The 25,256-nt window shown below is 37.5% G+C and overlaps 2 protein-coding genes across 4 annotated transcripts; one reads left to right on the top strand and one right to left on the bottom strand.

Moving 5' to 3' along the window:
• Positions 1-2,886: 2,886 nt before the first annotated feature.
• Positions 2,887-16,425, bottom strand: LOC116260213 (peptidyl-prolyl cis-trans isomerase FKBP42). Of its 2 annotated transcripts, none has more exons than XM_031638372.2 (9): positions 16,289-16,425; positions 15,922-15,981; positions 14,473-14,551; positions 13,687-13,872; positions 7,609-7,698; positions 5,645-5,829; positions 5,439-5,561; positions 5,164-5,316; positions 2,887-3,654 (listed from the first exon to the last, which is right to left on the bottom strand). In XM_031638372.2, the coding sequence occupies exons 3-9, from the start codon at positions 14,507-14,509 to the stop codon at positions 3,325-3,327; spliced, it is 1,104 nt and encodes a 367-aa protein (XP_031494232.1). In that variant the 5' UTR covers positions 14,510-14,551; positions 15,922-15,981; positions 16,289-16,425; the 3' UTR covers positions 2,887-3,324. The 2 variants fall into 2 exon arrangements, with proteins under 2 accessions (XP_031494232.1, XP_031494231.1); XM_031638371.2 differs by lacking the exon at positions 16,289-16,425 and adding an exon at positions 16,131-16,261.
• LOC116260212 (probable hexosyltransferase MUCI70) lies at positions 16,426-24,979 on the top strand. 2 transcript variants are annotated; one of them, XM_031638370.2, is made up of 8 exons: positions 16,426-16,484; positions 17,448-17,529; positions 19,252-19,720; positions 21,377-21,594; positions 21,793-21,969; positions 22,042-22,197; positions 22,970-23,246; positions 24,555-24,979. In XM_031638370.2, exons 3-8 carry the CDS (start codon positions 19,369-19,371, stop codon positions 24,782-24,784), a joined length of 1,410 nt encoding a protein of 469 aa, XP_031494230.1. In that variant the 5' UTR covers positions 16,426-16,484; positions 17,448-17,529; positions 19,252-19,368; the 3' UTR covers positions 24,785-24,979. The 2 variants fall into 2 exon arrangements, with proteins under 2 accessions (XP_031494230.1, XP_031494229.1); XM_031638369.2 differs by lacking the exon at positions 16,426-16,484 and adding an exon at positions 16,698-16,754.
• The last annotated feature ends 277 nt before the right edge of the window (positions 24,980-25,256 follow it).

Raw genomic sequence — 25,256 nt, forward strand, 5'->3', positions numbered from 1 at the left:
GTTTAATGCAAGTTCTTTTTCTCCCTCCCTCTGTGCCGTTGGTGAAGGGGTTGAGTTCCTTTCATCCATCGCCTTCACTCTGCAAAGATGACGAATTCTAATTTTATCGGATGTCTTATGAAAGTTTACGATCACTCGTACCACCCGAGTGCAGTCACTTCCATTTATAACGTTATGAATAATACAACACTTGATTTACGGTACAAGTAAAAGTCGCATGGTTAGTTTAAAAAGAAAAAAAACAAGTAACTGATACAAAATATGGTTTCCAAGATTTACGCATAAAGATATGCCACGGTCCATTAAATACCCATTACACATAACTGAGCACCATTACCACGCGAAGACTTAACAAACCACCATTATCTCACGTAATCTTATCAGTCCCCGAAAAGACTACAAAAGCCGTTAATTTTCTTGCTATTGGAAAAATAAATGAAGAATGCTATGATTTTTCAAGTTGTCGCCTCTCCCTTGAACGAGAATGAAGTGGCATTAGAAATTTTAACAATGTGTAGTTCGCACTGCTGAAGCATCCCGATCTGCCGGTGCGGTTCTTCTGAAAACTTATCTGTTTTCTGGGGTTATGTCATATCATGTTTCAATGAAAAGCGTTTAGTTGGTTTTGGGGAATCATGGGTGTGGTGGAAGTATGGGAGATATCGAAATGGACTTACCCTCTCTCTGTCTTGTTCTCTTTTTGTAAATTTTAGTTTCTCAATTTTGTTGGGGCATTGGCTGGTTTCTGTAAGATTTCTTTGTCGCTTTCATCTGTTTTGGGCTCTCCTCCTTTTTATTGGTATATGTCCTCCATTGCTTCTCTTTTTTCTTCTTCATTCCTATGAGCTCCGGAAAACAGAGAAGTTAGCAATCACATCTCGATGGTGAGAGCCAGAAGTTTAAGAAACCTTTGTTTCTTACGAGTTGGTGCTCACATGATTTTTGGTGAGCTGGTAAAGAAGAAAGGTACAGACGTCGAGAGGACAGATTTTATTCTGTGTTTCGAACTGGGGCAGATCAGACCAAGGAGTCACAGATATGCATTCTCATTGTGAAGAAGTTGGATATCTTGCAATTTTACTTCAGTGGCTTCCTTTGCTTGTAAAGTAACTGTCCTTCCAGTCCAGTTTCTTTTCTTGATGGGGTGCTATTACAGGCAACAACAGAAACTTTGTACCAACACCAAAAAATGCTGTGTGCTGAATTTCTTTTTTCTGACAATTCTGAAAGTTAAGATTGTTATTTCTTCTTATGTCTGCCAGCTTATAGTAGGCAATAATGAAATGTGATTTCTTTCCTGTTCGATAGAAGGCTTAAAGCAATTGGTTAGTAAAATGGTGTTCTTACTCGACGACTTTGTATTCGTTACTGGTTTAATTTGTATACATCTGCCAGTCTGGTCTTAACCAAACTACTGACGGCCTGCTGCTTTGATCATCGGACTGGTCAAATAAATTGATAATTTGACAAAACCTTAATGCCTTGGTTGCTAAGTTATTTTTCGATTTCTCAGTTTGTAACTTCATGTCTCAAATAGCCCAAGCTTGGATTCCTAATTCTCCAGCTGCAATTCCGAAAAAGCAGAACGGTACTCAAGAGTAGCAAATAAAGAGGGTCGAGCTCCAACCCTTGAGGGAGAGGATTTGGTTCCAGATACTCATGTCAAGATCAAGGCAGTTGAGACCGATTCCACACTTTCCACTGGCTTATGTAATGAGCTCCTGCAGATTACTGATAGTCAGAATGAAATTCTATTTGTGAGCTTATGCACAAATTCTTGTTTGGGTCACCACAGAGAGAGAGAGAGAGAGAGAGATTCCATCATAAGTGATAATATAACTCTAGTTCACTGGTCCCTTCCATCCATTCACTCCATCCAAGTTACTCTTTGGCAAGTGGATTGATGGTGAGTCTGAGATGGCACAACAAAGCTTAAACTGAACTTCAACTTTTTCCTTATTCAGATTCAACTCTAGACTCGCAGTAGCCAACTAGCTAGAAAAAGCTACAGGCAAAGCATTAAACATCAGCCTACTTTTCCATATTCCAATTGAAGCCTAATGTGTCCAAACAAGAAAAATCGCATGTGAAGGAAAAGAGGAGCATAGAAGAACTCTACTGTCTGATAGCACACAAATGTAAGTACAAATAAGGTGTTGCAAAATAAAGCGTAGGAGACCATTCCGACTATTATTCTCTTCTTCGTCCATAATATTTTCGCTCCCCTTAATCAAGCTTTCAGTGAACGTCGTGCGTGTGATCAACAATTAGCCCGCCATGTGCCAGTGGCCTAGGCCTTGATCATGAGCCAGTGCTCCTCCTGAAAATGATGGTGCACGAGGGGAAGGTTACCCATACCTTCTCTTCTATATACATACACACACAGAGAGAAAGAGGTTATGTAGCATAGCTTCTATTCTACACACACTTGCGTGCACACACACACACACACACACACACACACATATTAAAAGAGTGCATGTAGCAGGTAGAGCTTGTCCAATAGAATGGACGACAAATGTGGCCTTTAAAAGGGAGAAAGAGGACTATCAGTAAAAGGTTCTGATCGATCGACTGATTGGCTCTGCAAAGGGCCAGTGCACTCTGAATGGTACAACACTCGGGAACGCGATATAGTTTTGGACAACTAACGGGAAAAAAAATGCCAAAAGAGTATCGTAGCACGGCCTAAAGCATTCTTTCTGCACAACAATTCACAAGCAGAGTCAATTTGACCTATAGGTCTTGAGATTTCAAAAAGATTCTAAACTTGCCATTAGAAGAAATTCAATATCATCTCCTCGGCTTGTCCATTGAAATGGTGGCCATATAAAATATGGAATCTGGTTGATAATTCAAACCTGCAGCTCAAAAAGTTAATCCAGCTAAGAAAACACACCTCAGACTATATTTCAATTTATTAGCAGCCTTAGGCCTACAAATCATTTTCATAGTTCCAATAGAACATCACAGACCCAAACCCAGTTGGTTCTTTGGTTCTTCATATCTCAATCCATATCGCAACTTACAGAAGATGAAGATATATTAGTCATAGCATGTACCGTAAATATCATAGAAATATATATTGTTATGATTAATGAGACACATGGAAAAGGAGAATTAGACATCTACAGTTATTAGGAGTTGCACATCGCACTTGGGCATCTTCCTCTTCTCCAAAAATCCTTCTGACACAGCATGAACCTAACAACTAAGCCACTCTAAACTACTACACCTCCACCAAAGTTAGGTCAAGCATTGATAGCATGCACCAACTGGAATTTGAAAAGAAAGACCAAGTTTACTGCAGACCTCACAAACACTTTAATCATCCTTGACCCTGCGGTGGCGCCTGAATATGAAATGAAACAGAGAGACCAGCCACTGCCAAAAAACACAAATCCAGTTTAGCTTTGTTTTCTTGGGTTCAGGCCGTGGTCCAAACATGCCTTTGTAGATCTCCTTCTGCTTCTGATACAATGCTCTGTCATGTTCATCAAGAAGGCGCAGCTCCCTTACAATTAAATTGTCATGAGGTGCATGTTTTCTTGCCTTTAGGAAGTCTGCTCGGGCATCATCAGATTGTCCAAGTTCCGCTCTTGCTTTTCCTCGCCTAAATAGTGCTTTGACATTGTTTTCATCTTCAGCCAACACCTATACACCATTCAAAAGAGGAATGTAATCAACAAAAGGAATAGGGGGCAATTATTGACTGCAGCAACTAGTTAGACACCAAATACAAGACCAATGCTGAATCTTGGCTGATTAAAATCAAATGGACGAACTAAGAACATGACTGAGTCTTGATTTCATCTGTTATATGCTTCCATGGTGAGTAAGAACTAAGGACAAGGCACAATAGTTGCACATTAACCACTGGAAATATCAAACAGATGACATATATCTCACACCCAAGTTAAAAAAGTTGATTCCTATACACACCTGCAATCATATGACGTAGCAGTAGCAACTGCTTGGACTAGAGAAAGTATATAAAGTGTCATCCTTAATCAACACTAAAAATGTGATTCTTCTATAAGGTCCAATATTCACCAGCATTTAGTCAAAATATTTGTTTGGTAAAATAGAGAAGATGGTCAAGAAATTGCACAAGAACACTGTTCTAACAAAGATATTGGTAGCATTCTAGATTAACTTGAGCAATCATTTCAATCCAACACCTGTTTGGGTAGAATAGAAAAGATAGTGCAAAATGGTACACATGCACTGTTTCATATATATATAAACTTGTTTATGCATACCCTGCCATATCCGTGCCCATATTTTAAAAAAATATTGTATCAAAATCCATACAGCCAAAGCTGCACCCGCACCCACATCCAGAGGCTGTTAAGATGTATGGAGTCCAGGTCTGAATTCAGATTTGATTTGGATCTGGGTCCAGTTGTCTTGTGAATTATGTCATTGTAATTGTTATTACTTATAAAGAACATAAAAGTCCTTGTAAAAATAAGTTATTACATATAATGCAACAAGACCCAGTGTGACACTGTGTTAGGGTTTTTTGTGACTCCACACCCTTCTACACAGGGCCGGAGGCACGGGGGGCCAGCAGGGGCCATGGTGCACCCTCAAGTTTTGAAAAAATAAATTTTTACATATTAAAATTTTCAAAGATGTTGGTTTAGTCCCTGTGAAACTTTTGAAAAAAAGGGTGGGTGCCCATGAAGAGTTTACAGAAATGTTATTTATTGGGATGCAGGATTCCCTGACACACCGCGCACAGCCCCCCTCCCACCCAAAACCGCGTAAACAAAACAAATTCCCAACTAACCCTGGCTCCACCCCTTGCTTCTACATGCTTCAGTACACAATCCAACAAAAAGTACCTGGTTACATTAGGTAAAGTAGAGGTCTAGCCACTTTTAAACTAATCAAAAGTCATGAACATGAAATATGGGCATGAATTAACCATATTTGACATAGGACCCATAAATCAACAGAAGGTTTCTATACTTTGTTTACTAAACTCACATGCTAGTCTTATAACAGTAGATCTATGATCAATTCCTACTACCAAGATCAGTTGAATTCCCAGCTTTCAAATTAATGGCAGAAGTTGAGGACAAAGCTGTGCTGAAGCCCTGCATCTGGCATGCACAAATAAGAAAATAGGCATATTGTGTTGTGACTATAACATACAATGTTGCAATGCCCAATGGCCTCATTATGGCGTTTTAGCTTGAGCAAACTTGCAGCAACGTTCAGATGGCAAGGGTTCTTCACAGCCAGTGCCATATCTCTGTATTTGCCAAATAGCTGAAACATAAAGTCATCCCCCATGTATGCTATAGCCTGCAGTAGGAAAACAATCAGAAAACTACTCGTATATAGTCCACTGACTTTATAAGAACAAATTATTATACATGTCCACTGAAATACAATAAAACATATATAGGAGGCCGATAGTTAGTAACCATTTCATACTGTTGTATAGCCTCCTCAAGTTTGCCTTCTTTGAAAAGATCATTTCCTTGCATTCTTCTTCTGTCAGCTGCTGCAATTCGCTCTTCAACAGTCATTTCCCCACGAGATTTACCCTGATGATAGAGCACATGTCTAATCAGAATCATGGCTTCCAATGCATCAGCCTACATAAAGCACAAGTCTCATAATAGAATACCTCATTTGTTTCATCAACACCAATAAGCTCAACTTCATATAATAGGTCTGCCATAGGGGGGACATTTGGGAAGGAAAAGCTTCCTTCTTTCCCATAACCTAACTCCCAACTGACACGCAAGAGTGCACGTTCACCAGACTTCATGCTTAATATGCCGATTGCTAGACCAGTCATCTCTGTTTTTTCTGCCAAAAATAATAATACCAAATACATATTCAAATGCCAAGTAAAGAATATTACGCTCATGCCATCTTTCAACGGTATAGGCCATTTTAAGAGGGGAAAGCTAATAATCAATAATAACAGATCTTGCCTATCAATTGATCACTTAAACATCAACAGGTGACAATAACAAAGATCATAAATGAAAAAACCAAGAAAAAATAACAAAAAAGAAACATAATAAGATACTCTACAAGCTTTGGGTTTATCGTACGATAGGGAAAAAATATGATAATATGGAAACCAATCATTTTTATGCCATTTTGCCAAAGCATATGGTTTTCACCTATTTAGAATGTAAAACAAAGTTGACCATGAGAAGTGCAGAGGCAGTTTTCATTGCCAAGAAGGAACCTTTAAAGAAGACATAAACATGTGCCTCACTGGAATTTGATAAAGATTTTGTCTTTTTCAATGTAACTTTCGGCAATGGTAGTAATTTTATAGAGGTTTAGGTCCCTTTTTGAGCTGCATACAGAGCCATCCTTCGTTGGCATCATTGCTCTCCAAAGCAAAGCTCACAATACCCTAGTCTCCTTTCTTCCATTGTCATTTCCATTTTTCTTACGCTATTCAAACTAACTCGAAACTTTCGAACAGCATTCGTGGTAGAGCTGCTTATAAATCGATCCAAATGTCATCACACTTACCCAAAAAATTAAAAAAATGTGATTTACAGTGACATAAAATCACATTTTCTTTTATTTACACAGCCTATTGGGAGAAGTCAAAGGAAGTTGATAAAGGATCTATGCTTCACAGAGTTTACAAAATGTGAGATAAAGCATGTAAAAAAAGATGTTGCACTTGATCATTTATGATTTTCAGTCATGGACATAAATGATTTTCAGTCATGGACATGCTAGTGAAAATAGTGGATAAAAACAATGCATTGTATGTATATATGCTAATTGCCCATTCTCCAGCTTTAATAAGTAAAAATATTTGGCTCAAAGCATCTACCAACTTAGGGAATCGTAAGATGTAAGGTTCATAATGCCCCAAAACTGATGAGAAAAAAATAAAGCTTTCTCAATAAAGCTAACATAGTGCATTGAAACATCTCTGAAAAAAGACAAGGAACAAAACAGTAACCTTTTTCTCTTTCAGCAGCCTCATCAAATAGGGGTGTGTGTGTGTGTGTGAGAGAGAGAGAGAGAGAGAGAGGGAGAGAGCTGATACGCTTATCAGGCATTGTGCTCTCATGCTCATCTTATCTCACTTGGCAGTGCAGACAAAAGTATCCCTGCATGCCAAGTTTTTGGGTTAAAGGCACTATTTATTTTGTGGAAGGATAAAATCATAAAAGTCTTGCCATAAAGGTGAAAAAAACCCTCTTATATTTTCTCTACCAAGCCATCTACAGTTACACCATGTAGACACTTGTGATATGTCCTCAGCCAAAAGATTTGAATGGGTTCTCTTATTACTAAGTAGTAAGCAATTGATGAAAAAATAGAATTTCATTGTTCATGAATAGCCAATTGCAGCATCTGAGGGCAACAGCAAATAACTTACACTTCCAAATAAACCAAAAGCCTTGAAGAATGCATCAAATATATTGATAAATGATCAACTAACATTCATAAGATTATAGAAAAACAGTGTTTTTCCCTGCATTTGTAACAAGCATTTAACATTAATGCACAAAACCACAAGAGCAATTCTAAGCAAAAAGGCAATAAAAAAAACGAAAACAATATTCATCAACATGAAAAAGCCAAATATGTTTCACACAGTACCTTTCCCGATAACCAATTCCAGCGGATGCTGCTCTTGCCAGGTGTCTTCAAATTTATGCAGGGTGCTCTCAGTCCATGCTCTGTAATGTACTGCCAAAAAAATGAAGGTTGTTTGATTGTCATGAAACAAGACCAAGTTGTAATGACAAGGGAGCCCAATTTAAGATTCCTTAAAAGAACCTTTCTTTAAAAACCAAACAGAATATATTAAATAAGAGGAAAACATGATAAGCAATCACAAGGCAGTTAAACTTGTGACTGGAAGATATCGTATATCAGAACTAATCCATGAGATATATCATATATGTAACGGGTGAGTTGCTAACAGCACAAGCTGACAATCTGTATGGCTGTATCGTAGGACAACACAAGCAGGAGAAGGCAATGTCTCCAATGATAGTCTTCAAATAGGATAATATGAACTCTAGAAGAATAATGGAAGATAGAAATCTAAAACATTAATGAACACAAGTACACATGGTAAAACGACAGAATGCTTAATCTGTTAGCCCTGAACAAGTGTTGCAGCGCTAAGCATTCATCATTAATGGATATCCGCTATCTAGTCTCAGCCTGAAACCATGAATAGATTAACCTAGTGTATCTCGATCCTTTTGATAATTTTATCTAGTAAAATGGCTTCCAACCTGACCCTTCCCTAGCTATTTTTTATCAATCTTATTCTGACTAATAGATATTCTACAGTCTTAGCCTATCTCTGGATAGCTGAATTTTTTGGCTTAATGTGAGATGACAAAGTTATACATGTAATTCTGATGGATTTAGTGATGTACAAACCAATCCATAAAAACTAAAATGAAGGAATTTTCATCAGGCAAGACCTCTAGCAGCCTTGAATATTAAAAAACTATCCTCAAGTGTACCATTAGGCCCTCTTCTATAGGGTGACTAACACCAAGCATCTAAGAAGAACTTCCCCTTTCTCATCTGCTGTCAAGATAACTAAGAGTTCATTTTTACCAGGAAAAAATTTAAGCCAACAATAGGGATAAGCATCAGTGCTACAGCTTATACAAACAGATATGTACAGAACTCTTGGCCACGTATAAGGACCATTTTAACCAACAGATAAAGGAGGGACCTGCCACTTTTGAGTACCCAAGAAAAGGGGGGCACGTACCTATTATAGCTTTTGTGAATCTAATTACTTTAATGCAGTTATTCTTACTATTTTGAATTATTTTTCCCGCTTCTTTTGGACAAATCCCTTCCTCTCTTCTTAATATTGATCCTCCTTGTTATCTTCCAAGTTCCAACCTACTGGATTCCTCTTTGCGCGCTGGACTTTCTTCTGATTTTCTAAGCCAGCTTGTTTTGAAAAAGCTTAATTAAACCAATTTCCTAACATGGAAGAGAATATTGTTCCCTCTATAACGAGATAAAATCTATGTAGGCATCAAAAGGGATCAATCCCACCTCCACAACAGTTCATTTCAAAGGAAACAGAGTATGATAAAGGAGTTGCATCCAGTGTTGTACGTATCGTACGATACGGGGCCGTAGCGTACAATACGTATCGTTTAGGAAATACGATACGATACACCGCCTGTATCGTAAATAGGGGTGTATCGTACTTTTATTATATGATACATACGATACAAGGCCCCGTATCGTATGATACAAGCTGATTTCAAAAAAGGGGGTATAGAATCCTCCTTTTTCGATTTTTTAATCTTATAAAAACCCGACCCTTCTTCATTTTTAACCTAGAGATGGTGCCACCGTGGAGGGAAATCATCGATTTCCATCATTAAATCTTCAATTTTCAAAGTGAAATCATCAATTAAACCATGAATTCGTGCGTGGGTGGCTGATTCCTGTTGGGAGGAAACAGGTTTTTTTAAATCATGAAGATGAAGATGAAGAAGAAGATGGAGATGAGGATGAGAATGAATATGATGAAGATTATGAATGAGAGTCGAGAGTGCTTTCATTTTATATGTACTGACATTGAACATTTTCATAATTTCATTATCATCTTGTGATGTAATGCATAACATTTAAAACTTGTTTTTCGATGTGGTATCTCATAGACTTATGGACCTTATGACTTATGAATCTATGTGTTTTTATGAAGAACATATTATTCTTGATTTTTTATGAATTTTTTCCCTATTTTTCTGATTTATTAAAAAAAGAAACGATACAGTTACGATACGTTACGATATTTTACAATACAACGTATCTTAAAGCCAGACTAATACACCTTACGATATGCTTTTTACAACATTGGTTGCATCAGACCACTATTTTTGAAATCCAAATTTTGTCGCATGGATGAAGCGAGATCAATCTTTGATAGCAAAGATTACCTCCACTATCACTTAGGAGGTGTCGATAGCCATTCTTCATTGTAGATCAACTCAACTGTGAAGTAAGCTTGTACAAACCTATTCTCAAATTTCAAGGGCCCGAATTTTATTTTCAACAAGAGAATTTCAAAGCCTTAGAAGAGGATCAATGTTAGTGATAGAGACATAGAGTATTTGAACAAGGTGAAAACAATTATAGATCAACTTGCTATTGTAGCGAATGAAGTTTTAGATGAGGAGAAAATTCGCCAGATTATGAATGGGCTGGGACCCGAATATTGCATTATTACTACCCCACTTTTACGCTTAACAATATTGCCTAGTTTTGAGATCTTAGGGTGAAACTACTTCAGTAAGAGATGAACATGAATCAAATGAACAACAAAATGCCCATAATCTTTTAGCTACAGGCACCTATTTAGACATTAGACGAGGCGTCGAGGAGGTAACACTTTTCAAGGAGGAAGGGAATGTGGTTGGCTTGGACAGAAGGGAGGACAAAGTATTTGGAGTATTTTATCTACTCCAAATAATACAAATTCTTCTGTTAAATTTACCTTTTTACCGTGTGTCAAAAATTTTCAAATGAAGAAGATGTTTTGTGAGAAAATGACAAGGAAACATTACATCTTCTGGAAGGACCCACTGTTTCCACAACCTCCGTCTTGAAGATATTGTCTTCTTCGTATTGTCACTTCTGAGTCGTCATACTTGCCATTCAAAGCATTTTCCATTATAATGGTCAAATTCATAGCATGTCATGTGAGTCACCCTAGTTAAAGTTTCATTGAAAAACTCATGGCTGAACGTCTTATTTGAAGGTCTTGTCTCATGTTTCAAATGCATGCAAGAGTCATGTCCTGCATTTTCCCTCTATATGTAAAAGAGATTCCAAACCTTACTATGTTCTGATATTTGTGGATCAGCCCCATTTCTTCTTTGTTTGGAATTCAATATTAGGTTTTGTTCATTAACTCTTACAATCGTTATATTTGGATACATTTAATGAAATATAAGTTTGAAGTTATTTGATTATTCCAAGATACTCACACCCTTGAAGAAACTAAATCCATTTCAATATTACACATTTTTAATGTGCTGGGGGAAGAGGGTATTCCTTGAATGACTTTATGGGATAAGCATTGTCACATGGGCATTGCTGTAAAGGCAGCGTGCCCGTACCGGTCAGGTACGACACTGGAAGTGCCGAAGTGGTACACTGTCCTGGGTACTACTTAGGTACCAGTTAAACAATACCGGATATGGTCCACGTATTCAGGACCATATCCATCCAGTTTAAGACTCGGTCAAAGTTGACAAAATCATTTCCTGTCCAAAATAAGGGTTTCATTTTTTTTTTGACATCAATTATAAAGTTATACTCAATAAACGGATATAGAGCATTTTCATATTTTGTTCAATAGTTTCTTCTTTAGAATTTATGAATTTTGAATTATGTGTTATTTTGTTTGTCTGAATTCTTCTTATTATATATTGTACCCCTGTCCCCAAGTTTTTTGAAAATAATCCGAACATGTACCCTTACCAGCACCTGCACCGGCAACCGTACTCGTACACGTACCTATGTGACATAGGGCATAAGTCGACAAGTGCCTTGCCTGCTTGCCAACCAACAGAATGGAGAAACTGGGCGCAAGCACCGATATATTGTTGAAACTGCTCCATGATGGCAATTGGCAATGTACCTATTAGTATGCAAATAGACAACTTTCACACAGTTGTCCATACTAACAATTTTTTCCTACAACCACTTTAGCACAACAGTCTCCTTTTTTTATCTCTTGGACAACATCCCAACTATAACAAACTACGTGTTTTCAGTTGTGTTTAATATGTTCACATCGACAGATCTTTGACAAATAAGTTGAAGGATAAGGTCATCAAGTGTATATCTGTTGGTCTTGCATAAAAAGGTGTAGATGTTGTGTTTCAAAATAGGGACAATTCGTTGTTGTATCTTTAGTAATGGATCATCACTGGAAATCAAGTCAGTTAGAAACTTACATGTCAAACATGCTTTTATCCATAAACATATGAAAGAATAAGTGTATATGGGACAGCTACCTGGATATGTAAAGAAAGACCCCCAAACCTAGGTGTGTAAATTACAAAAATCTCTTCATGAATTGAAACAAACTTCTCGTTCATGGTTTGACAACTTCTCCATAACGATTCAGAACTAGGGAATTTGCAAGATGTCTTCTTAAATATTCCCTTTTAATTTTCAACAAGGAGAATATTATTACATTGGCCCCCTTATATATGTTGATAATATTGTTATCACGGATAATTCTTATTTTATCACATTCAAAAAGTAAAAGACTTATTGATCCAGTCCTTCAAGATGAAGGATCAAGGGAAGTGAGATATTTCCTTGGAGTTGAAGTGGATGAACAAGAGATATTTTGAAACTTATGCAATATAAATATACTCTTGATATGTTAAACAAAGCAGAAATGTTAGACTTTGACCTTATAAATACTTCTGGTGGACTAAGTCGCACAGGTGAGGTACCAGTGCTGGTGCTGGTGTGAATGCAGCATTTTTTAAAAACATTAGGGTGCAAGTGTGAACAACTCAAACCCACAAGAAATTATCAACTGGGGATTTCAAACTGTTTTCAAATTGTGGCATTTATTGTACTCACAATGTTTTATTGTTCTCACCCTCAATAAAATGTTTCAGTTTTAAATAATACAATTTATGCTTTTGGCAATATTGAGCATTTGTTGGAGTTAGCAAGGCAGACGCCATGATTCCATAACCTAAGGAAATATCTAGATTTTTCAGATTTAAATATTTGAATATGGAAGCCAAAAATGCAACTTTGTCAGAGCCAGTTTGAAATTATCTTCATATGTGCAACACCTTTGGAGCTGAATAAAGCTACTTTTAGTTTTAGCAAAGATCCAGATTCAAATACATGAGCTGGTACCTCCAAGAATGCTAGAGGAAGCTACAGAAACTTGTATTCATGGTTAAGATTATTTTCTTTTCCCTCTAAATGATTTTCTGAAAAATAAGCAGGGAACTCCAAGATGCTTGTCATATTTCAGTTCACATAACTGAATATCATTGGTTTATGAATTTACTTCGTTATCTAGGTGCAATATAATAAATTATGAATTTCATAGCCTTCCTGTTTTGCATGTGTGATGCTTGCTCTCACCCCACCACTAAGGTTTTTAATAGCAAAAACTGAGGAATGCACTCATGAGTGAATTTGCCACGAGCAATGACTTGGTCTCTTGGAGTTCATTTTGTAATGCAAGGAACCATTGTAACTTTATTCATGTATAATCTCATAAATTATTGATTGATTTGTCAGTTTGGTCGGTCACCCTTCAGGATATTTTCCTGATACCAGCACTGCTTATGTTTCTGCTGAAATATTATTCAATTATTGTCAAAATTATGATTGGTAAATAGGAAAATATTAACTCTCAGGGCCTAGCAAGCAGGACAAGCTTTGTACAAGCTGAACCAAAACAAGCCGTGAGCAACTCTGTTTATTACCCTGCTATATCAGCTAGTTATAATTAGGAAATCACAAGACTAGGCAGTGAAAGAAAGAGACAAATAGATGACCATTTGACAGCTAATGGTAAGTGTGTACCTAAATTACGGAGGCACTGACTAATGAAAAGCAACTCATAGGAGTTTATGATACTAAGCACAAGGTTTGAACTTAAAACCGACTTTTAAGATGTGAGAACAGACTTACAAAAGCATCTGGAGAACCTTGCAGGCTTTGGCCCGTAGCCTTCCTTGATTATTTGCTTGGTAACTTTCTCATGAAGGACTTCTACTTCACTATCAACCTTTGGAGGCAATTTGGTATCATCTTCAACAGGTCCAGCATGAGAAAATGTTGCATGTTCAACTTTGATCTCATTCTCATCCTCCTCACCTGGACCAAAAAGTTCGTATAGCACCATCACCAAATGAGAACAAGAAATTATGAGACACATATATTTATGGAATTGAAAGGCCAAGACATCCATATGCATGCAACAAGCTGGGATATCAAACTACATTGCGACATTATAAATCCTCATCTGCCCTGAATTATGGGCTATGAGGTTGCAACCAGAACTCACCTAACCAGTTCCAGCTCCAGATGTATTAATTACCAAGAAAATTTCGAGCAGCAGTGAAGAACACAGGGAGTCAGTCAGTTAATACATACATAAAAATTTGTCAAAAACGGAGAAAGAATGACTTGAGATATTGTGTAATAAATAATAAGATATCTCAGCAGATCCTGCAATAGCTGATATGTAGATACATTAGAGAAACTCCCATCGGAGTGTTGATGTTTCAGTTCACAGTGAAAGGGAGAGAGAAAAACCAGAAAAGAACAAACAGCAAAATGCTTGCTCATATCTTCTTTCTTTTCAGATACACAGTTAAAGATAATAAAACAACTCTCCCGGACAATGGGAAGAGTAACTTCTTCGAACAGAGAGTACGTTTCACTCAGAAAGGCAAGAGAAAAAAGAAATCTCACCATCCGCTCGATGGTGTTGTATCTGATCTCCCTCCATCTCCAAAAAGGCAGACTCCGAAATGAGACTTTCAACCGGACCCTGAATCAAACAGAACAGACATATGATTTCTGCCAAAATTGCCCCCAGAAGTTTGTTTCTTACTGACTGAAACTCAAAAACAGAAGGATTGCGACAACCAATAATAGCATCAAGTCAGCCGCATAAAACCCATGATCAGTTTCACGAATAACAGCCTTCAGGTTACAATTTCAAGTGAAGCTGGAGATAACATAAGAAATACCAAGGTAACGATGCGATATGACTCAGCTACGAACAGTAAACAAAGAAATAAAAAAAAAAAATCCATACGGATCGTTCACTAGCACATGTGAATACAATCCACCTACAGGAAAGGAGAAAGTAAAGGCAATGGAAAAAAAGAGGAAATGCCATCAACCTACTTAATTGTGTTAATAAAGGAACATGAACGGCTGATTTTGCCTTAGAGAGAGAGAGAGAGAGAGGTTACTACAGTCACCACTCTCCGCCGGATTGACTCGAGGTGACCAGGTTGATGGCGGGTTGAGAGATTTATGAGATGGAGAATGGCACAAGACCCTAATTTTCGCCTAAATTTTACTGAAATTTTTGTGATTTTTTTTGTCGTACTTTGCCTATAATTTAAGAAAAGTGTCGAACCAATTTAGTTCCAGGCATTTAGTTTCACGTTTGAAATCGCGTGGAACTAAAATGCCATATGTCTAACCAATTTTGATTGTGGACAGTAAGAAGGCACCAAACGAAGTTTACATAAAATTGACTCATCGCCAACCAATCTAGTGTTCGTTGCTGGTAAAAAGTAAGAGGTTGACAAATCATTTCAACATTTATTTTTTTAATCTGCAAATTGACAAATTTTTAGTTTTCCCAACTTCAAGAAAGTTTGAGTTAAATCTGATGCAAGAACTCGGACCCAAAACGACTTTTAACAACGGATAAGGAAAGGCGCAGATGCGTGACTCAAACATTTTAAAATGGTTCCTTGAGCCATCTCATCTATTACAGGGTCTAGAATAAGCTTCCAAAGACAAAGCAATACAGCCAGCTCTATACCAGAGAGAAGCTGGACGATGGTAGTCAAGATCAATTCTATACCTCAATGTAATCAAGAAAATAAGTGCATATACACAACAAATTTACTTGAATCCTAGAGATCAACACACCAGATATAAAGTCCCTAAACAGATACATTGGACCTCTACCACCAACAAATTCTACACTGCTCAATTTCCTTTCTCTCCCAAGCAGCCTGGTCACCGCCTGACCAGGCAGGGTAGCATTCAGCCAGATGCGGCCCTTCATTGACAATCACAAATAACTCCTCCCCAATCTAAGAATGCACAACAACTTACAGGCACAAGTAGGAAGTGGTACAGACAATAAACGTAGACACAGGAAAAAGATGGTACCTGATGAACTCTGCAGGTACCGTAGCTTTCAATGGTCTGAAATCAAAACTTAAGGAGCACCTGCGGGAAGGACATGGTACACCGAATGAAAAAAGGACGATGGTTGATCAAAAAATGAAAACGGGCGATGGTCGAGCAACCAAAAAAAAGGGCGTTTCACATAGACGGAGTGAGATTGAGAGGGAAAGTGTGGAGGACAAGTTGCATACTGCCTCCACGATTTTTCAGCGAGATGCAGGTGATCGACCACCGGCAGGGAAGTCAAAAGATCTCCAAGATGTGAGAGGGGAGATGAAGACGGGATTACAGGTTCACCAGTGTAGGTGGAAGTGGAACTTATAATTCCTGGGACAAAATAATCACTTACGCGCACAATGACCTGGCACTTAAAAGTGGATCGGTTTGAGTCGCATATCCGACGAGAACGGACCCAGTTGCCTCCTTATGCAAACGGCAAGCCCCCCCCCCCCCGTCCGTCGTCCTCCACTCCGGTGAAGCTCAGTTGCCGGACGTTCTGCTACTCACTTTCGGCGAGGCCCTCCGGCGACGACGCCTTCCTCCGTGTAACCAAATTAAGCTTCGGCCGGAAAATGCTTTCATATTTATTGCCTGCAGGATTCTTTGCCATTTTCTGATTCCGTTAGACAAACGTACTTTGACATTTTTTATATCACAAGCGAGTCAGATCTATTTCCTCTTCGATGGAAGCATTTTCCGCTACTTATGCATGAAACAAGCCATTTCTAGCACGCTACTTCCTTCTGCTCTGTCTCCCCGTTTGCGATTCTGCGCCAGCCCCAGGCCGCCGGCGAACTTCTACTACTCGTTTCTTGGTAATTTTTTTCACCATGAAACCCGTTTCTTCCTTTTCCTTCTGCATTTCCCTCGCAACCTCTCAAGATTCTCTCTGTCTCTGGTGAAACCTCCCTCTGCCTCTCTCTCTCTCGATTCCCACTTCCGGAGATTCTCACCGTCCCGCAGGAATACTCTCTCTCTCTCTCTCTTGGGGAGCCGGCCCTTTCCTTCTCTCTATGTCACGCCCAACTCTTCCGGGCTTACACCTTTCCCTCTCAATTAAGATCCGTCAGCCAGCAATGCCCGGCCGACAATTCTCGCCCCTCTCTCTCTCCCCTCGTCATTCATGGGCTGCCGGCCCTCTCCTTCTCTCTATGGTTGAGGGCCACCGCGGCCTTCCTCTTACGCCCAACTCTTATTGGGCTGATATCTCCCTATCTGAAGCTGATACTCCCGATATGCTACTTTCTTTATCTCATCCACAATCTTGTTATTCCTTGACCTCAGCATGAACTAAACCAAAATGTTCTCGTATTTAAGCTCTTACTGTCATTCTTGGTCCAGTGATCATCTTATGAATCAATATCAATGTGGCCTTTGTCTTTATTGATTTTATGCTAAGAGTTTTACTTTATGTCTTAGATTGCAGAGATCATTTTTTTATCATATATGAATGTGGCCTTCTCCTTTGTTAACTTAACTGTATGTTAAGAATTCTACCTTGTGGCCAGGATTGCAACCATCGTTTGGCACAATGGCAAAGGAAATATGTTCGTGAGAAATCTTCCTTTTCTGGTTGGAGGATTAGAAAAGGTAAACCGGATGTTGATTTTGATGGGGGAAAGATGCATGCTATGGAATTAGTTTTAGTGAAGAAAATTTGCCTCTTAAAGCTTTTTGATTAGCAGATTTTTGTGGCCCATGCCTAGAATGTTTCCTTTTTGTTATCTTTGTAATCAAAATTCTTTAGGCATTTGATAAATGTAATTGCGGTTTCTTTCTATTAAGTTTGTAGGTATTTCAGTGTTTGGTTATTTAATTTTTTCCGTCACATGTTTTAATATGCATATTTTTTGGTAGAATTTCTTAGATCCTTCAGTTTCTTGCTTGGCTAAGAAATGAAGCAGATAATTCCATAGAGGGATGACCTGTAAGTTGCTTAGTGGAGACTGGAAAAGGGGCTAGAAATATGATGTTGGAACTTCTCTCATCATATAGCCACATGAAAGTAGAAGTGTTCAACCAAATTCTCATCAAATAAGATCTCTTTCTTTAAGGAAAAGCGAAGACAATAGTACTCTATCCTTTCCTTTCTGTTCTTCCAAAAGCCTTGAGAATCATCACTTTCAAATGGCATTGCTCCCACAATGTAAGGAAGACCCAGATTGAGAATTTTTTTGCGTCATGAAGTTTGTACCATCCTGAATTGTACCATGCTTCAGGCTGTTTCCATATACCCATAGTCGTATCTAAGCAGACATACTAAATTTGAGATCAACATGTTAATAGTAGCAAGCAAGTATTCCCTTCTGCCTACTTTGATGCTGAAATTAATAGATTGAACTCTACTTGTCACTTTAGCTGTACTTTTGGTTGACACTGTTATCTAAACATTGGTTTCTCCTGTTTTTGTTGTTCATTTGTGAATATTAATTTTGTACGGAAATGGAGGAATTGACTTATTTTATATTAATTGTGCAACTGAACTAGCGCAGAATTTTTTTTTGCTCATAGAAGGTATTGTTAGGAACTTAGGACAAGTTGAATTGGGGATCAGGCGACATTTGTTTGAACTGCTTTTAGAAGTTTTTGCTAGAGCAGGTTGATTTGGGATGTCTCTATGTCCATATGAACTGTTTCCAATATGATTTTGTTGTGGATATAATTTATTTTATTTTACATTGTGAATATTATTTGATTATGGTTCACATGTGCATGTGCATGAAAGTTGATTAATACGAGTTACTTGCAAGAAGTAGCTATTATCACTTTAATTGTTCTTTTGGAATTTTTTTCGTCATCTTTATTGATATTGTACGTTTCAGTATTTTGATCATGAATCTTACTCTTCAATCCTTAAGGCTTATGCCTCGTCGCATGACAGACTCAACACATCACTTCACTTTATTGCCTTTAATAGCCTTAGTTTTGAATTCTTGGCAGATCTAATTTACATATTGATAAAATAAAACTTTTGAATCAATTTCTAATTTTCCAAAAAGAAAATTTGCAACGTTGCTGTGCTTAAATTTTCTATACAGATTATCTTTATGCATTGTTCAGTTTGGGCTTTTTATTTCTCTATACTGTTTATTTTGCTTTTACCCTTTGTTTTCCTATTTATTTTCCGTGTGTTATTCATTTGTGCACCTCACCAGCTGTTTTTTTGTTTTTGCATGGATTTCTTTCTGTTCACTGTTTCAGTTTGTTCTATTTTGAGTTATTTTGGTTTTTTTTTTTTTTTTTGGTAAAAATCAGAGCTAGTGAAAGCTTTGTATCTAGAAGGTAAAGTAAAGAGCTTTTCTTCTCTAGCAGATTAATAGCATTTTGGAGCTGCCTATGGAGATGCACGACTAGGCTGCACTGAAGATCTGCATTTATCTGCTCTTGAGATCCCCTATTTGCCTTCTCTGCTTGTCTTCCTTTGCATCAATGACATCATTATCAATGCTCAACAATGTCTCCATTTCCATCTCTGATGATGATTCGGGTGACGATGCTGGAAATATAAAGGTTAGGATGAAAAGGAAGAGGAAGAAGTTTAACTTCCGTAAAGGGAGGTATTGGATCCTGTGGTGGGGCATGGCAAAGATTGCTCGATGGAGGATAAAGATCATGCTTTTCTTGATGGTTTTATTGATATTCCTCCAATGGTGGAGGATGATGGGGAAGACTGTGGAGCCTCTGCAAAGATCAGATCTCTTCTCTTCAATTGACAAGGAGGCACCAGGAAATCTTAATAGGATGGACATGCCAACACGATATGTCAATGGAACCAAAGAGCGTAACTCTCTCTCTCTCTCTCTATCTGTGTCTTGCTTCTTAATTAAGACATTTGAAACATGCTGCAATCTATTGGTTTTCTTTCAAATTTGTGTTCGTCAATTATAAGTAAAGAAGCTTAGTTTCACATTTAATTGTTCTTGCCACTTGGAGTTTCTGGTGGGATTGTTACAAATTCCCCAATTTGGGGACCGGTGGGGAGATGTACTCCAATTTTTGTTTCATAGAACTTAATGAGAAGTTTATGGGAAATTCTACCTTTTGAAAGGAAGAAACTAATTTTATGGCGTATCAATTTCCTGTAGTTTAACTTTTTGTTACGTTTTGTATGTGGTGTTTCACATTTGTACTTGGTTGAAAATCCAAGTTCTTTCACATCTTGACATGTTGTTTTGGGGTCCTAGCATTCAATGCTTTAGAACACCACAGCGTTTTCAAGTTTGCTGGCTAGTTGCCTTATGAGTTATGTATATCAGCATTTTGGTTTATGTATTATTATGGCAGCAACGTCACAAGGATACCAATGCAAGCTTTTCATATAAAACTCATTGAGATTTAGTTCTAAAGGGCCACATGATGTTCAATCGTGGAGCTCATTAAATTATTGATGTACTTATATAAATTGGAAAGGAGTAGTAAGCTTGCTTCCGTTGTACTTATTGACAGGCTGAAATTACAGAGAAGGTACTTATATATCGTCATAATTTTGTATGAATATTAGTTTTATACATAAAATGTAATAATCATGATAACCACATATAAAATTACTACCTTATGAAGGCCTTTTTTGTGATGAAACTTTGTATATCTAAGCCCCATATGTACCTAAGACAGAAATGGTAGTCATGGTTTGGGTGTATAACTCTATAACAGAAGTACTGGATTTTCCAAGTCCCTTTTATAGTTTTATTACCCTCAAAATATAAGCATCTTTAAGAATACAGAAAACCCAATAAATATTCTAAATGACAAATAACTGTTATATTAAAATCATAAAAATTTCATTTGCTATTTCCCTCTTAATTTGGAAAAAGCCTGTAATTTATTGTTTAGGTAGTATTGTAGTTCTTACTTTTACATATATGATTTTTCTTCATGCAGTTTTGACCTTTAATGTTTGGGATTATATTGTCTTTAGAAGCTAAAGTTGAATACTATTATGAAAATATCGTGCCCAGTAGATGTGGACTACTTTTCTTTGGTTTTCTGTTGTTTAAACTTTAATTTTCCAATTATTTTGCATAATTTTATTCACATTCTTTGGGTTACAATTGATGACAGCCTTATTGTAGATTTTTGCTTCATGAAATCTATTACTGTTGAGATGGACAACTTCCCATACTTGTTACAATATCTGTCATGACTGAACTGCATTCATGGTTTACATTTGTGGAAGGTCATACTCATAAAATTCCATAAAATTCCTCTATCATTTGCCTATCTGTACAGGACTAATACTGGTTCATGAAAATGCATGTGTTTTTTCAAATTTCAATTTTACTGCTTCACTGTATTTCCTAAAATTTCTGCTATTATTGAAGATGATGTTTGGAACTTAGTTTCTATCATGTATTGGCAACTAAAGTTGTGCTTCTAATGCTTTTGGTTTTGGTCACTAAAGTTCAGTTCTAACTTATTAATTAACTTGATTGCTCAGCTTGCTTGAAGATCTTGCCATTAGAAGAAATTGAAAGGTTGGAGCTCCCACATATTCCATTGGGAAAAGATCCTGTGCAAAATGTAATTTATAAATCACTTGCAGAAGTATTTCGTGATGGTGGAAAACATGATATCATGCACCAAGGCATGGAGGCCACAAGATTTAATCTCTTCTCTGGTTTTCAAACCCTGACTGAGAGGGAGAAAAGTTTCAAGGTTATACCCAACTTGAAGTTAATAATCTTACGATGTGAAATTCTCTCTTCCTAGGGTTTCCTGGGAAATAGTTATGTGGCAGGTGCTTTCATAAACTCCTGGCACAATTAAATGATTGGCGTATTCTTTGTAATCTTAGTTCATTTATAAACTTTCGTTTTTATGCACCTGATTTTTGTGCATTAAACTTTATTTCAGGTGAATGAAACAACTTCAGTACACTGTGGTTTCTTTAGTGAAAGTGGTGGATTTAGGATATCTGATGAAGACAAAATTTTCATGAGGACTTGCAAGGCTGTTGTGTCTACATGCACGTTTGGTGGTGGGGATGACCTCTATCAACCTATTGGAATGTCACAGGCATCACTCAGAAAGGTTTAGCGATGGCCTAAACCAATGTTTTTGACTGCATGTACTTCCTTTGGAATCTAAGTTGGTGAATTTCAGGTATGCTATGTCGCCTTCTGGGATGAAGTTACTCGTTCAACTCAGGAAACAGAAGGAAAGAGGATTGGAGATGACCATATGATTGGTAAATGGAGAATAGTAGTGGTTAAGGAACTCCCATTTAGTGACCAGCGCCTGAATGGAAAAATCCCCAAGGTATGCATCTCCCTTTGTAGATTTTTTTTCTCATTGTTAATGGGTCAATTTTTTTTTCTTTTTGAAACACAAGTAGGATTCATTTCCTATGCTTCCTCAGAAACATTTAAGTGAATGAATCTGGCACTTAGTAGTTAGTAAGGTGTTTATTGAATGTTTTGCTCAGTAACTTTCTGAGAAAGGATGACTTATATCTATAGTCTGAGAGCCATAATATATTTGGCTTATGCTAACTCATATGGGTGCTTTAGTAAGGTCCCCATACCCATGACACCATAACGACATGGCAAATTGGGTGTTTAGATACACCTGTGTATTTTTTGGACTGAAACTGATATAAACTACTTAGTTTGACTTGATTTAGCTTGTTTCTAACTCGTTTCATTTTGTTTGTGTTATTGGTCATTAACATGTATTTTTTTTATTTATAATACTTGTTTATCTAAATGTTTCCTTTTTATAGCATTTTTCATATATACATAATATATACCCTGCAATACCTCCGTGCCCACATTTTCTAAAATTGCTGTGCCTGTGCCCTTATCTCCATATTTGTACCCACACCAATGTGACTTAGGGCTTATGGTTTTGGATCTCCCTCTCAACTGCACGGTAGCATAAACGTATTGAAAGCTATCTTGGTTAGGGAATTGTCTGTTTAGGGATACTGGAATTGATAACCAGAAAAGAACATGAGGCTGATTATTGCTTGTGCATGTCTCTCTTATTTGAGCATTAAACCACGTATTGACTTTTGGGGATCTCAAATTAGATGTTAAGCCATCGCCTCTTTCCGGAAGCAAGATATTCAATTTGGGTGGATTCCAAATCTCAATTTCGTAGGGATCCAATTGGAGTTTTTGAAGCACTTCTTTGGCACACACATTCTTCACTTGCAATTTCAGAGCATGGTGCTCGAAGCAATATTTATGATGAGGGAAAAGCAATTGTTAAGAAGCATAAAGCTACACCTGAAGAAGTTGAAGTGCAACTGAGCCAGTACCGCCAAGATGGATTCCCTGGTGACAATCGGTTCAATGGAAAGAAAGGTAAGATTTAGCCTTACAAAATGCTTCTGAGTTGTCTAGAGAAGATCTCATTTTGACTACATGGTTGGTTGTTGAGTTTCCTGACTGGATCATGTTATTTTGCTTTTCTCATGTATATGTGCAGGAACTGTGGCTAGGTTAAACCTTTTTTTTTTGTTCTGTTTGATGCTTGTCGGTAAAGAACTGAAAATGAGTTGTCTTTACTTTTTAAGCATCACTTAGGTTTCACTTGATATCAATGCTTTTGATAAATTGTGGATCATATCAGCAAATTCAGACAAGAACAGCTTAGGGGTCATGTCTCATTGGCTTCTCATGCTTTCATCCTTAATGGTATGGTCCATCTGATTATCACAAGGATGAATCCCAATCTGGAATATGAGCCATAAAAATAAAATCGCAGTACCCATCAGCAGAAGATAAATCCTTCTGTTAGTACTAGTTGCTTACCTCAGTTCTCTCCATATTTCATCAAGTTGTCATTTTAGAGGGATATGCGGTCATGGATAATTATGGGTGTGACATCCTTCGAGTTCTGAATGAGATAAGATAATCTCTTTTCCTCTCTCAATTGAAGAAATAATTGGAAAATAAACCAGCAAGTACAAAGATGAGTTGTAACTGCTGTAGAGACTCATAGACTTTAATTCAAGTTTTTGGTATTTCAGATTTGATTGTGTTGTATCTCTATAGTTAATTTTATATTGTTGTTGGATGAACTTATCCTGTTTTAGGTGTCATCAAAATGCCCTCTTGGATCTTATCTGTTTTAGCTTTTCGTTTAAATTTGATGACTTATTTTCTCTGTGTTCTTGTTGTTCCAACATTTCTACATTTTGAATGAGCCAGCCCAAGTATAGTGGTCCTGGGCTTCTTTTCTATATTTCCATGGTTTCAGTTACCCTTGCTTTGGAGCCCAAGGAAAAAATAATAGCGCTGGCATTCCAAAAGCCATCTTGAGTTTGGTACGTGGACATTGATGGCATGAACATAGAATAACCAGTAACCAGATACAGCTGTTGCCACATAAATTGTGTTCATGGCGTTTTGTCTCCTTGTGTGTATTCTCCTTTGCCTATAAGAACTAAAGGAAATGATCTAAATTGAGCCATGTAGCCATGTGTGTGCAGCAATGTAACTTGAGGAATCTGCTACTTATTCTTTGCCATTTGTGGTTCAAAGCTGAGATGAATCCTTGCCTGGAAACTTTGAGCTCCTTCAAACTTCTCTGTACATAGATTGTTTGTTAGTGAAGAATATAGATTTCATGTGCTTATGTATAATTTGAAATAACTTCTGTTTATGCAGCCCTGGCCGAAGCTTCTGTAATTGTGAGGGAGCACAGCCCAATGACAAACTTGTTAATGTGCCTTTGGTTCAATGAGGTTGTTCGCTTCACATCAAGAGATCAACTTAGTTTCCCTTATGTCCTCAGGCAGTTGAAGGGACTGAAGATCAATATGTTTCCTGTTTGCACTAGGAAAGCTCTTGTTAACAGTATTGGCCACAAGCGCAAAGCAAAGCCACTGAATATCTAGTTTCCTGTTCTTGAGGATGCATGTTGATATGGTTAGCCTGCTTCCCACTTCCCAGGCAAGTGAATGAGCAGCAAAAATTTTTGTAGTTCACTGTTAATTTTTACCGATCCATTTGTACCACAACCATAAGCTGATAAGAAATTTTGTAAGGTGTGAAATGCATTCAATAACAGAAGGATGCCAAATAGTTTTTTACCTTGTCCAGCAAATCGGCATCATGTGTGAGAAACAAGTATTTGCTATGTGTTTCCCTGTGATACATCTTCTAGAAAACCCTCAGCCCTGTTCAAATTGGACAATTTCGAGTACTACCTGCAGCAGCTTAAATGTAGTATGCAAAAGAACAAATCCAGGGACTGGCACCTTCATTGGTTGCATGATGGTGCATGGAGCATTTTGGGAGTGGGGGCAGCATCGCGAGGCAAATTATGCTTCTCTTTGGTTCGGCCGAATTTTGTACCTGTTAATCATA

This window comes from Nymphaea colorata, chromosome 9, assembly GCF_008831285.2.
Source record: "Nymphaea colorata isolate Beijing-Zhang1983 chromosome 9, ASM883128v2, whole genome shotgun sequence".
NCBI lineage: Eukaryota > Viridiplantae > Streptophyta > Magnoliopsida > Nymphaeales > Nymphaeaceae > Nymphaea > Nymphaea colorata.

Bases quoted from the DNA above. Each gene is read 5' to 3' on its own strand.
- LOC116260213 (XM_031638372.2), bottom strand. From the start codon at position 14,509: ATGGAGGGAGATCAGATACAACACCATCGAGCGGATG. The intron at 13,873-14,472 runs GTGAGATTTCTT...TTTTTGGTCCAG, and splicing joins ACAACACCATCGAGCGGATG to GTGAGGAGGATGAGAATGAG. The intron at 5,562-5,644 runs GTATTCTATTAT...CTCTATCATCAG, and splicing joins GTGTTGATGAAACAAATGAG to GGTAAATCTCGTGGGGAAAT.
- LOC116260212 (XM_031638370.2), top strand. From the start codon at position 19,369: ATGACATCATTATCAATGCTCAACAATGTCTCCATTTCCATCTCTGAT. The intron at 22,198-22,969 runs GTATGCATCTCC...ATCTCAAATTAG, and splicing joins TGAATGGAAAAATCCCCAAG to ATGTTAAGCCATCGCCTCTT. The intron at 23,247-24,554 runs GTAAGATTTAGC...CTGTTTATGCAG, and splicing joins TCGGTTCAATGGAAAGAAAG to CCCTGGCCGAAGCTTCTGTA.